We start from the raw sequence: 13475 nt of genomic DNA, 5'->3' as shown, positions 1-13475 counted from the left end.
AGGGTATTCCGTGTCGAGGCATTTTCTAACGGAATTGGAATGTTGACTTCCGGTTGGCGGAGCGCATCCTCCCTCGTTATCAACCGGTGGGAGGAGGTCACGGTGCCCATTTCCTACAAGCGATTTTCCGCGAATTGCCTCCATTATGTCCAATTATCGGCTCGGATGAAGGAAGACGTATTCTCGACGAAAGGCTGGTTGGAAACAGGAAAGGGGGTGAAAGTAGGATTTTTATCGTCCCTTAGGGTTAACCCTTTATAACTCGAATTTTTATTCTCTCTTACATAAAGAGGAGAAAAAAATTATTATCCATTATAATCGTATAATTATATGTAAAAATGTTCTGGTATCGTGCATAAAGATGAACTGTGTATAAGAAGGAACTTAAAATAAAAGGGTTCGTAAAAATAATTGCAAACAAATTAGTATCGTGTACAAAAATGGGCAAACTTTCGCGTTATCCTTCCAATCTAGTAATATTAAAAAAGTACTAATACTATAACGTAAGAACGTATAGCAATTGTCAGAAAATTTCATAGAAGAAAGAGAAAAAACTGGAAGAAAGGCACTGGTCAAGTCGAAGTTTTGGACAGCTAAGTGGAATGAAAGGAAGACACCGGGAACACGTTGTCCAGGCACACGAGTAGGTCCTCGAGGTCGTCGTTGAGAACGATTGAACGGTCCTCGAAGCGGATCTTGTTTGCAGCGTTTCTCGGTGGCCTAAGCTACCTTTGCAAAAACGAGGAAAACGCCGGCCAATTAAGCCTCTTCTTTTCTGCGATCGACAGGCACTCGCGTACCGCATCGTTTCGTCCTCGACATCTCGAGTGTCTCATTTGATAGCCTCTTCTTCGGAATTGCTCGCGCTCAACTTTCCAGCTCACATCTTTTTTTCAACCATGCTTCTTTTCACTGCGATTGTTTTCTATATTATTTGGGCCTTTATCCAATTTCGTCCCTATATTTCCATTTTCGTTTTCGATTTTGCGTTAGCGTTGATTTTTTATGATTGTAATGTTAGGTGAATTTAAAGTAATTTTTGTTTCTTTTTGGATTTACAGTAGCGAACGAAAGAAAATGTAATAAGTAAAAAGAATGTTGCAACGTTGCAAAACGAAATTATGTTCACGGAAGCAAGGAATAATGTAAAAATTGAAATTAATCGACATTATGCGATTTACAGATAGTAGTACAGATGCTAAAGAAACTCTAATGAGACTATAGAATCGTGTTACAGTCACATCTTTCAATTTCAAATTTGTTAATTAAATGTATGGATTCTAAAGATAATTAAATCTCGCGTTATTGTCACTTCATTTTCTATTCTTATCGCTGTAATAAAATTTATATAATGCACCCTCGTTTATTGTCTGTTTCTCATTCGAAAAGCTTTAAGTACATAATATAAGTATCCACTCGACGAGTTTTCCACGCTTCTTTCCGAGTTTCGAGTCTCTTCGAGTGGCTTCTGACGGATTCGGCCAACCTTTGAAATTAAACCCTCGACTTCTTTCCCGCGGCGATTCTTCCACCCCGTAAGCCCCTGTCCACGGGACCGGAAAGAGTATTCAGTGGTTACACGTCGAAAAGTGACCCTTCTTTTCTTTCCTCTTTCTTCCTTCCTGGTTACTTCGATTTCTGCGTTGCATTGTTGAACGTTTTTACTGCTTTGACATTGAGAAGGGTGATGTAACTGGGGTGGAATTTAGAGATGCGGAAGAATCTCGGCGATTTTAATATTTTCAATACGTTTTTTAGATACGTATTCTGAAATAAGATTTTTCTTAAAAGTTTCTTCTTCAAAGAAATTCTTAAAAATTTTTGACATGGAAATTCTTAAAATTCCCGGGGAATAGAAAAGGGAAATCTTTAGATGGACATTTTTGAGAACTCGTGGGATCAACATTTTCGAGAAGCTTTCCTCCTTGTTTAGTTAAGAGGCGATGCTTTGGAAGAACGAGTAGAACCTTTGTCGACAATTTTATACAAAGTATTTATCGAATCGCACTATAGAGTGTATTGTACTGACTATATTTTATCCCTTGGTCCATTTTCACGTTTTATTTTTTCTTTATGAGAATAACTCTTAGGAAAGCTGGTGGGAATTTTTGTCGACAAATTTTTACAAAATCGTCATTCTATCGGCGACAAGATAAATGATAGAGAAACGATATTCGATCTGCCACGTGCATTTTTCCGGGAAGCACGAGGATGACAGGCAAATCGACGTCTACAATAGCGGTACACCTACAAATTTTGATCATGTATCGTTGTTCAAAAATATATTCCTCGTGATTTATTAACTGTCACTTCGAGGAGAGCAATTTTTTAATAAATACCTAGATACGTAATTTCTCTTGACCTACCTAATTTCCTTTCGCAAAATAACGATTTATCAAAGGAAAAACATTTGTCAGTCTACTTTAGTTATCTTGCAATTTTTAATTTCCCGTAAATACGTAAAAATCCGCGATTTACTAATCGTAGGTATTTCATCAGCGTCAGCTCTCAAAGCGTCAAATCGAAAATGAGATAAATGCAATGAAACACGGAAAGTACAGGTCTCAAAGGAACAATATCTGGCATTAATATTCGAGGTATTTTAAAGACAAGTATCGAATGTAAATAAGGTGGATAATAACAGTGATAGTATACGAATTATCGTGGTTCTAAGGAATAATGTCGGCACGGATTAAATCTTGCCTTTCGAGACCTTCGAGAGATTTTGACGACGATATTGTACGATTTGAATGCGAAGTAATCGGTTCTCTCGGTGCTTGTATAATGACGTATTATATTCGTGTATTATTCGATAGTGGAGCGCGCGTGTGCAATCCATAATGAGGGCATCGTTTCGTATAATTCCAATGCACTAGATACACACAAGATTCCGAATCGTTACTCTTCAATTACCGCATAATGCGTTCCCTTACTTCTTTCTCTATTTATATCTCGAGTTATAATAAGTATAATAATAATAATAATAATAATAATAATATAAAGTGTATTCTTTATTTATAGTTGCACGGATTATCTTTGTTTAATTGCGTTCCATGTTCGAGTAGTAGAAATAAAAAATGTTTTTATTCAATGTAGGTATATATGTACATAGGTAGATAAATATTTGGACGGATTGGATGACTGTTAGTTTCCACAAAAGACTGACGTCGGAGATAGAAAAATACGCTGTGAAACGCCCAATCACAAGTTTATCCGAAACAGTTACAAAAGTTTATCTGAAACAGAGATAAGATTTGGCCAGGGTATCTTTCTACGGTCTGCATTCTGACTCCAATTGTTTATTATGCTATGACCCTAGCTGCCTTATCGCTAAAAACGATAGATAAGCACGGGTGACTGTATACCGACACGCGTCCGTAAAGGGTTAGTAGTCTCATCATTTCGCTGAGCATTGTCAAAAGTCATTCCAACCGTCCTTTCACCAAAAAGTACACTATAATTCCGACAGCCCTTTCGTCGATATTACAAAGAACAGAAATTATTGTTGCATATTCGATGCCATTTCGACCTCGTACGCTTCTCGCAGTTTCGGAGCTCATGAATTTCATAAACTCACTTAAACGATAAAAACGGCGAGATCTGATCCGCTTCACGAGTAACTAGTTCCGAAACAAGAAGAAAAGATTCCTACACGTCGAGCAGACAGCCGCGAAACCTTAACCAACATTTCAACCTCGCCCCCTGAAGAAGAAAAATATCTGGGAAGGGTTTACAGAGGCTGCAGAAGTATCTGTCTTCCGTAACTCGGTAAGAAGCGCATTTTCCGATCGGTTAAACCCGACGGGAAGCTCCGGGCCTCGAATAAAGGGAACCGAGGCTGGAAGGGAACAGGAAAAGACGCGCGGCAGAAGCGGAAGAACAGGCAAAGAGGGACGAAAAGGGACGCAGTGACTGCCGAGAGTCTCGACTAGATTGAGCCGTGATTGAAAATTCCGCCGGCGGCGGGATTTCGATTTAAATTTATACGAAAGCGGGCGAAAAGTTTCGTTACTTGTACACCGGGGCCTCGTTCCTAGGCCGGAAGTGGTGTAGGTCTGCACGCATGCACCCCCGTTTTAACGAGGGTTGATGGAATTTTAAAAGCCGGCACCCTTGAGGAACGAATGCAATTTTATTCGATATACAGTGTTTGGAAATGTTTTGTGTGCATGCTTTTTTATTTATACCGTTTGTAAATCGACCGCGGATTTCTATGCGTTTTTATATTTTTACGGACTTGACTATAGAGAGATGCGGGATTTGAATAAACATTTGTTTCATCCACGTACCAAATAGCCTTCTAATAGCTCACTATAATTTAAAGAACGAAACGTTTATTTTGAAATACGAGTTCGATGATTCGAGACTGTCGTGGATTATTTGCAATTTTATTATGCACACATACTGTATAGTATATAACTTTTGGCTAACTATGAGAATTTTGTGTATGCGCAGGTTAAACTCGACAAGAGCCACAACGGCAAACTTTCGAGGGTTATCCACATCAGAAACATCCCCAACGAAGTATCAGAGGGTGAAATCATCCATCTTGGCGTCCCCTTCGGCCGTGTTACAAACGTTCTCGTCCTCAAAGGCAAAAATCAGGTAAGTGACAACCTACTAAAATCTCATTTTACGTGGTGCTGTAAGAATCCAAGTAAATTTTAGAAATTGAATAAAAATAGACGGAGCTTTTTAATACCAATGCTCTTTCGCCGAGCTTACCGCGCATTCAGAATTCACATTCTTTTCCAACGTTATTGTGTTAATTCATTTCCGGATTTTTGGAGTTTAACGTAGGTAGTTTGAATTTTATAACTTTCGTTGTATTTTTTCAATACTGACTCTTCGAATTCTTATGTAAATTATTGTAAATTTTCATTTCTTGGATTCTTATCTCCTGAATTCTCATTTCTAGAATTCTCAGTTGTAGATTTTTCGATTCTAAAATTTTTCAAATTTACGAGATCGCGGAGAATGATTCGCGACTGAATGAATAATTATTAAATGAGAAGATTATTCGATTAAAAAAATTGTCAATTAATGAATGATACTGATTACGAGCTAAATAGAGAAGATAGGTAATTATTTGAATTTAATTATTCATTTCTCGGTGAAAACCACTTGCACAGACTGCGCGGCTTGAAATGTCGGTCAAATGCACAAAATACCGGGTGAATGGACTATTTAATAATAATTGTGAATTAAGTAGGGCTTGTTAACATGGTAATGAGGCGGGATATTAATCAAATTCCCAAACTTACCGAGTGGATGGTCATTATTCAATTTGTTTAAATCAAAAGTTAGATAATGCTTCTGTCGAATTATCAGAATTCCTGGTAAATTGCTCCGAATGTAGTTTTAAAATTAATGGAACTGTGGTTGAGAAAACGGAGCGGCAAACGATGTGACTGGTACAAATTTTGAAGTTCTTATTTTTATAAATGTTACGATGATCGAAGTCATTCTGATAGAGATAATTGAAATGATCGGGAAATGAACAGAATACGAAGCTGGAACTCGGGTTCGATTTAGTCGTGGCCTTGGTCAAATCCAAGTAAAAACGCATTTGATCCGTATGAGGAAGTGCAGTTTGTGCCGCACCAGCGAGTCACTTGGTGAGCAGGACGCGGATGGCCAAACAGAGTAATAACAGAAACAATCGAATCATCGATTCGGCCCGATGACCGTCCGTTTGACCATCATTATCTGTTATTATCCGTTTGCGTGACGATTTCACAAAGCTAGTATTCTCTGTGGAAATTGTTGACTGATTAAAAGATTGGTAAAAAGTTTGGGAATTGTCGTGGAAAAGATATTGAGAAATCTCGATGAATCTTAATTAATTCAATTGCTCTCGATTGTTTCGCTGTTCGTTGAGTAGAGTGTAATATAGTTTATGAAATATAGAATAAATTTAAAGAAAACGTATGCACCGTTCGAAGGTATTCCACTTTCTATAATGACATTTTTCTCTTCCCTTTGCTATATCGAATCTATGTCTTGACTCGGTAGCACGAGATTATCTGTATATTTATTTATTATTTATTTAATTATCTCTACAACAGTAATGTTGCATTTCCAGAAATGGAATTGGTTTCGCTATTATTAATATTAATTATTTAGTAGAAAAAGGGGAGATGGTACTTGCTACGCTTTCCAAACTTTTTCCCAGCGAATTAGGATAATTAAAATTAATGTAAACCTGCTTCAAAATTTCGCATTTCAACGACGACAGCTCATACAGTTACTCTCCTTTTCACGGAATACCAACTTCGTAACCTAGTTTGTCAAAGAGAAAAAGGAAATTTTGTGCAAGCTGCCATTCAGAAAAATTTTCCTTCCACTTAAAACGCTTCTCCGCAACTACAGATTTAACAAAAGAACCGCAAGTAAAAACAGTCTTCCACCTAACTACAGAATTGCTCATACATATGTACAGACACGAGAAACCTAAATTTCCACGAATCTGGTTCAAAATATTAACGAATTCTGCGTAATAGTACTAAAATTTATTTAAATTTTATTCCTTTGGTAAAATGAAAGATATAAAATTGTACGAGTATCCATAATACGTTCATCGTTTTCGCCATCTCCTCGTATGCTTTACTCGGTATACGAATAGCTCGGTATTCCTGAAAATTCTACAAATATATTTTCTACTTTGTAATCCCATAATTTCGCCAGTAGCGTACAAACATTCTACTCTTTAGTCGTTCGAGAAGTCATTTGAAAATCATATTCGACGAGTGAGTAATCGTAGCGAACTATAAACGGTATGTTTAACGGCGATTAATATTAATTTATCCCGAATCGCGTGTAACGCGCGTAGGAAGCGACAAATAATCCCGCGGAACGTATCGTTCCAAACCGAAATATTCGACCTAGCAGCAGAGGATTGCATTCATCCTGGACACGCGTAATTTTCCAGCGGAAGGTTTGCCTAAATGAAAACGCATCGCTAAATCAACGTGTTTCAATTGCAACGATGTAACGTTACTGAAGGATGGCGAACATCTCGATTTTGTTACGTACAGGTCGCATTTTGTAGTTGCTTCGAGTTACTGCTGTTGCGTGGTTTAATCGGGGATCCGGTATTTGAGGGTGGATTGCTGTATTATAGGATATAACATTTACACAGTAAATAGGATCTTTTAATTTATTTTGAAATTAATTTTTGTTTGGGTTTTGCAGCGTTATTGAATTTAAATATTTTTTTGAACTATTTTTGGGTTACATCGTGCAGGTTGTTTTATACAAACTGATTTATTAATACTGTAAAGAGAATCGGAAGGCTCTTTATCTCAGTAGCGCGTGTTTCCAGATACTTTTGGATTATCTTTTTTTATAAAGGAAAGTGATATAAAATTTAAAAATCTATTTATTCTATCACATAAATTATGTTTATACATAAATACTACTATACATAATATATAAACTATGAGTAAAAACAAAAAAATAAAAAAAGATTTTTAACCTCAACGCGACGTAACGCCGTGGAACTAAAGACGCTGTTCTTCATCGATTCCTTACTCTCATCGCTATAACAAAATTCCACTCTAACCAAAAACTTTCATAGTTCACCATATCACCGAAAAAGGTATAATATCGCATCACGATGCATAAATCATCTTGTTCCGCGTTATCCATAAATTCTTGGAGACAGTTGACGCGTACTGGTGGACACACTCGATCACAGGAAATCATCGAATCCCGTTACTCGCTCCTTTGAACAAAGAGCACGCATATACGCACATGCGTTTATCGTGGCTTATGCATACCCTCGGCTACGGTATATTTCCCACGTTAATGCGTATGTAATTTGCGCTCCGGCTAAATCTCTTCATCTGGCTCAATGCGGCGGACCGATGCATCGATGCATTATTTTAATCCCCCCCGGTATAAACAAACCGAGAGCACGCATTATCGTACCTGTTGTACTGACCGTTCTACACGCGTTCCGACTGCGTACAACGTTCGCGTTTCCGTTAACATGCATTAAATATCCGTAATCAGGATTCTAGCAAACTTGGATAACTCGAATTTCTCCCCACTCTTATCCTTTCCTGTATTTTGAGACTATTAACATGGTATTTCGTTCATTTATTCGATTTGAAGGCGTCGGCATTCGATAAGATTCATTTCGAAGTTGCCAGTTCTGATACTCTCGAATAAAATAGTATAAGCGAGAACAAATGAAAAATGTCGACACAAGGGATTGGTAAACTTTCAGAACAGAGCATTTTTTTCTTTTTCTTTTACATTTTTACTTGTATCGGGACTTTGAGAAAGATTTCAAAAGATAGGCCGATTCTTGGTATTTTTACGTCCAACATCTAACATTTTTTCAATAATCGTTATATAATCGCAATAGGTCATTATTCCCTCTTTTGCGTTTCTCCACTGTCGGTAATCGTATTTCTGCAGAATTCTGCCAGAATCACGCCTAAACCTTCACGAAACCTGGAAAAACGAATTATCCCCGTTTTCGCCAGGCTCTCGATCTCTCCAAGGTACAAGCTTGTCCTCCAAAGCCTCGTCTAAGACAATTCAAGTAACTCGATCAGCCAGGAAACTCTCATCATTATCGTGCACTCGCTAGCTCATGGGGCTAACAGGCTTCCCAATTACACGCAAACTGACTGTAAGCTCGCATTGTTGCAACACGACAATGAGGGTGGTGCTTGGGCTGTGTTGCATCAAAGCGCACCCCTCTTGGATCCGATGCCCCTCTCTACGCTTGTGATAGAGGAGGGGCGAAAACGCTGGCGGTGGTGTGCTGGATAGTAAATCGAGTTTCACGATGAACCGACGAACTGGCCCCCGCGGGCACTTTCCCTGTGTTTGCTTTGATTCGAAGTTTCCGGTTAAGTTGGTTACCGGAACGGCCGGTCGGCCTCTTTGTCTGATTCCGCGGACCCGCCAGGCCTCCTGAATTCTCGATATCGTTCTCGCGTTTGCTATATCTCCAGTCCGCGGTCCTTTCCGTAGAGAAAGACTAATTTGACTGAGAGGGATTTTCCACGAAATTTTGCGTACATGGAGAAGCGATGCTTCAGTGTGTACGACTGCTGTTTGACTTGATCTTTGACTGGGATGAATTTGCGTAGGATGAATGGCAGGTGCATTTTTGGATTTACTTGGTTTTAGGGTTAGCAAGTTACGAAAGTATCTGAACGCTTATAGAATATGTTACGTTTGAATACTCGTCAAGTATGTTATGTGTAGTAAATACTTAGAGATTACTTTATCTTACTAATCTATTACATAGATTATAATGTGTTTCGTGAACTAATGTATGTTTGGGGTGGTGTGTTAATGCCGGTGAAGATCGTCGAAGTAGATATAATAAACGCATCTTTGTTGATTCTCATGGAAAATCTGACAGGTCCAGGCAAACGCACGATTGTTACAGCAAGCGACGTTTCAGCGATGCGACAATAGGTCTTTTGAGCCGTGAAGGGGGTGGAAGAATATTTACACGCTTAATAAATTTATTTTTTATCTTTTGGACATATCCTTTTCTTCTTATCTTCGTTCTCCTTTTATTCGAAAACTGAATTTAATGAAGAGAAGTTCTTGGTTCAAGTTCAAACATATTTAATCGCAGTTCTGCGACGTGTTGCGACACAAAGCCGAACCTCTCGCATTATTCCGCTTGTTTCGTGCTCTGTATCAGGCCGAAGAATCTGCCGCTCTATTTACGTGGTTTAATATTAACTAGCGTTACTAAGTTTAACGCGGCTAATTGAAACGAAGTAATCTTCCATTTCGTTGCCTCGTTTTTGTTATTAAATGTATAAGTTGTAACTCTTTCACGTGCGATTAACAAGTTGCTCGTGGTGTTGAAATATACCGCAATTTCGGAATTATTCCGTTGAAAGAGCTTCGTTCATAATTTTACTTGTTTTCTTGTCAGATTTTAATTCTGTTCCTGTTGAGTAATTGTGACAGAGCAAGCGTTGGAAGAAGAAAAAACCTCGATGCGCATTGTTTTCTATTTTCAACATAATTGTACTTGTTTTCCCGATGAGTATCGCGGTTACTATGGTTCCGATCATCGATTACACGTAAAGTTTCCGCATGAATTTTGTTCTCACTTCGATCTACCTGTTTCCCGGTCGCATCAAAGTTTTCATACTCTTTTTCCCTTCAAATTTCTTTACGATTCTATGACGAAACATGTTGGTAAAGTATGGAATTTCTCTTTTTCGCTAACATCAACTTTGAAACGATGATTTCGCCACACGAAGGCGAAAGGAAGACGTTCGTACGCGAGGAAAAAATTCATAATGAAACTGAACACTCGCGAATGTAACTCCTCCAAATAAGTGAAATTAATTTCCGGCTCTATATTTCGCCGAGATAAATTAGTTTCTTCCAGTTTGCGTTACACATTTTGGAACATTCTGCCTAACGAAATTTCACTGTATTCCAGCAAAATCTAATTCTTCTGGCGCAATAAATTTAACTTGGTGAAAACAAAATTTTCTCCAACTCGGAAACCACTTATCGCTTCTTCCGAATGAAAATCCGCAAAGAGAAATTCGCTTATAACGCGACACGACCAAGTTTCGTCGAATAAAGTTTGTAAAACGAACGCGATTTATTCCTGACTAAATGAATGATTTTATTTACTTTTGTAGAAATCATCGACGTGAAACGCGTCAAAGTACGATCATAGCGTACACACGTTATACGATATGGGTGATACAAAAGGTATGATATAATAAAAATGTAAGCATACAAATTATAGAACGTAAAAAGTCACGTAATAAAATAAATAGTCACAAGAAAGAGAATAAATTACGCAAAAATTATACATCGCATGAGAAATGTAAATTGTATTTGAAAGAAAATGAACGAAAAGAACAGGGCAGAAGAGAGTGGAGCAAAACGAGGATAAAAGGTAGAAGGAACGGTAAATATGGAAACGTTTCGCGACGGAGGGATACTTCTATGCGAGAGAACGCGAAGTATATGATAAAACGTGAGCATCGAAACACCGTGCTTCCCTATATTAGCATTTTAAATTCAATTTAAATTCGATTAAACTTGGCACAGACCGCTTAAACTGCTTAAACGATCGGTCAAACGTTCGTAAGGGTGGAGGGTTGGATGCCTCGAAGTGAACAGGAATGAAAACAGACGAAGCAGAGTGTTTTGTTGGCAAAACGCGAGCTCAACTTCTGCTTTCTGCGAGTCCTCGATTCCTTTCCTAATTATTATATCTCCATTTTCTTCCTCTCTCTTTATTTACAGTCTGTAGTTTCTGTAGCGAATCTTCTTGTGTATTCTTCGTCGATTATCGGATTGAATCATCGATGAAGCTTGGGGATTGTCGAAGGCAGAGAACGTTGAGAGAGACTGTTTGAGAAAGTCGTGAAATTTTTGAGTAATTCCTTGTACCGGTTTCTTCCGGTGATTTTTGGTAATAGAATTTTTCGCTGGTTTCTGTAAAATATATTTTTATTATTCGAGTTATTACGCGCAACATGTTAATATCAATAGGGGAAATTTCTTAGATATTTTGAAGGAAACTTGATTTGGGAATCTTTTATGTTAATCTTTATAAAATTTAATAATAATCATGCGTAAAAATACCAGAAGATATATGGAGAATGATATTTCCGTAATTGAATTGATATTTTTAAAGGAACAGGAGAAATAAAAATACGAGAAAATTCCTTAGAATTGTATCGCTAGATTATCAAACGGACGTATCGAGTTAATATTAAATTCCCATTACGCAAAAGGGGGTGAGGAAAAATTGCATCGAAGGGTGGGCTGGCTGCGTGCACCTATCGATTTCCACGGTGTATCGCGTGTAACAAGCTCGTTCATCTGAATATCAACCCCATACCTCTGTGATTCACGACCTACTTACCCTGACATTCTCCAACCCCCATAAGTTCTTTCTTCCCGTCCAACAAAAATATTTCTTCGATCTTCTTTCCTCTCTTATTATTTTTTTCTTTATTTATTATTATTTTAGCAACGAAGTAACGACATGTGGCGGAAATGAAGCGAATATTAAAGAACTGAAAATTCCACTTCCTCGACGCGGTCGACTCGCTGCGCCACACCTTTCGCCGAAAATTTCGTTTTTAAATCTCATCGTTGTACTTCGTAATGAGATTAATAAATTCAATAGTAGGCTCGACGCTTTAGATTTACGTTTGTTTAAGACACAGGATGAGAAGAATACTTAGGCTGGAACGACGTGGCGTGCCGTGTTTCTGGATGCTTTTAATTTTGGTAATTAATCGCTCGTTTATTTTTCAAGAAGTTGCCGAATTTTGCTGTTTACGCTCGGTTTTGTCCCCGGATTTTCGTGCCACGTTCGTATCACGTTATTACATGGTTCCCCTTTGTTACGTTTCGTGTATAATATCGAAGAAAATTTTATTTCGTCGGCATGTATGGCATCTTTCTCAAGTTTAAAACGTTGTCACGCGTGTTCGTGCTCAAAGTGTTATTTCGCCAATGAAAATGTTATCGCGTGTCTGATATCGTATTCGATATCGTGTAACAAAAGTCACGAATTCTGTGAATTAAAAAAAAAATGTCGGTGTGTATGTTTTTAAATTTCGCGCGCAGCAGACTCGTTTTGAAATCAACGTCCTGGCGGTATAATCGAGGAAATTCCTGTTTTGTCCACGTTTTCCTTCTCGTATTGCTGGGAATTACGGTTTATGAGGCGCGACCATTTCCTTCTCTTTGTTTCTCTATTCTCTTCTCTTTTTATCTCTCCCCCGTTTTCTTTCCTTCTCTCTCTCTTTCCTTTTTTTTTTTTTTTTTTAATTTTATGAGGCGTGAATTAGATCGTGCCGTCGTATTTTACGACTCTGTTATATCCGTCTTTGTGCGGTTCTTAAGGCGATTTTCGTATGCCAGAGAGAAGGATTAAGGCTCGTTTTAAGAGATGAAAGTGGAGGTTTATGGCCTGTGATGGTTTTGTTTTGTAACTACATTGTTCCCTACACCGAACTTATTATTCCACCATGAACGCTATTAATTCTGTAATTGCCTTAAGCAACGGTCTGTGTCTAATTGTTAATTATTTTCCATGACAAAAGGAAAAACTGAATAACGAGATTTGTTGCAATTAAAAGCAGCGGGTGTAGGCGAGAATTCGTTCGACGTTGTTATTTAGCGTTTTCACGGAACGCTATTAATTTTACGATCCCTTCAATGTAGCTTTCCCGATCATTCATTCCCTTGTCAAATGGAAAGATCAAATTACCTTTCTAGAAGTAGAATTCTTTGCCCGATCATTTTCTCTCTTTCTAAATAATTGTTTCTTACTGCAGAATGAGAAGTTCCGTTTTATACTCGAATTAAGATCAAAGATTTCTCTCTTCCGCTCAGACCAGTAACATCGGTACGTTCGGTTGAAATTCAGAATCCAGCTTATGGAACGATCCTCGACGAAATCAATCGGGGCAGGGCGTTTTTCTTTTCTTAATTTCCGT

The 13475-nt window shown here is 38.1% G+C and overlaps 1 protein-coding gene across 13 annotated transcripts in view; it reads left to right on the top strand.

Annotated features, from left to right (window-relative positions):
• Positions 1–13475, top strand: part of LOC122576604 (polypyrimidine tract-binding protein 2) — a 417022-nt gene that overhangs the window by 316130 nt on the left and 87417 nt on the right. For all 13 annotated transcript variants that reach the window (XM_043747173.1, XM_043747179.1, XM_043747168.1 and 10 more), the window contains one exon: positions 4456–4605. In XM_043747173.1, coding sequence (XP_043603108.1) covers positions 4456–4605 — 150 coding nt within the window. The remainder of the gene's footprint in view (positions 1–4455; positions 4606–13475) is intronic.

This window comes from Bombus pyrosoma, linkage group LG16, assembly GCF_014825855.1.
Source record: "Bombus pyrosoma isolate SC7728 linkage group LG16, ASM1482585v1, whole genome shotgun sequence".
NCBI lineage: Eukaryota > Metazoa > Arthropoda > Insecta > Hymenoptera > Apidae > Bombus > Bombus pyrosoma.
This window is presented reverse-complemented; position numbering and strand designations above follow the sequence as displayed.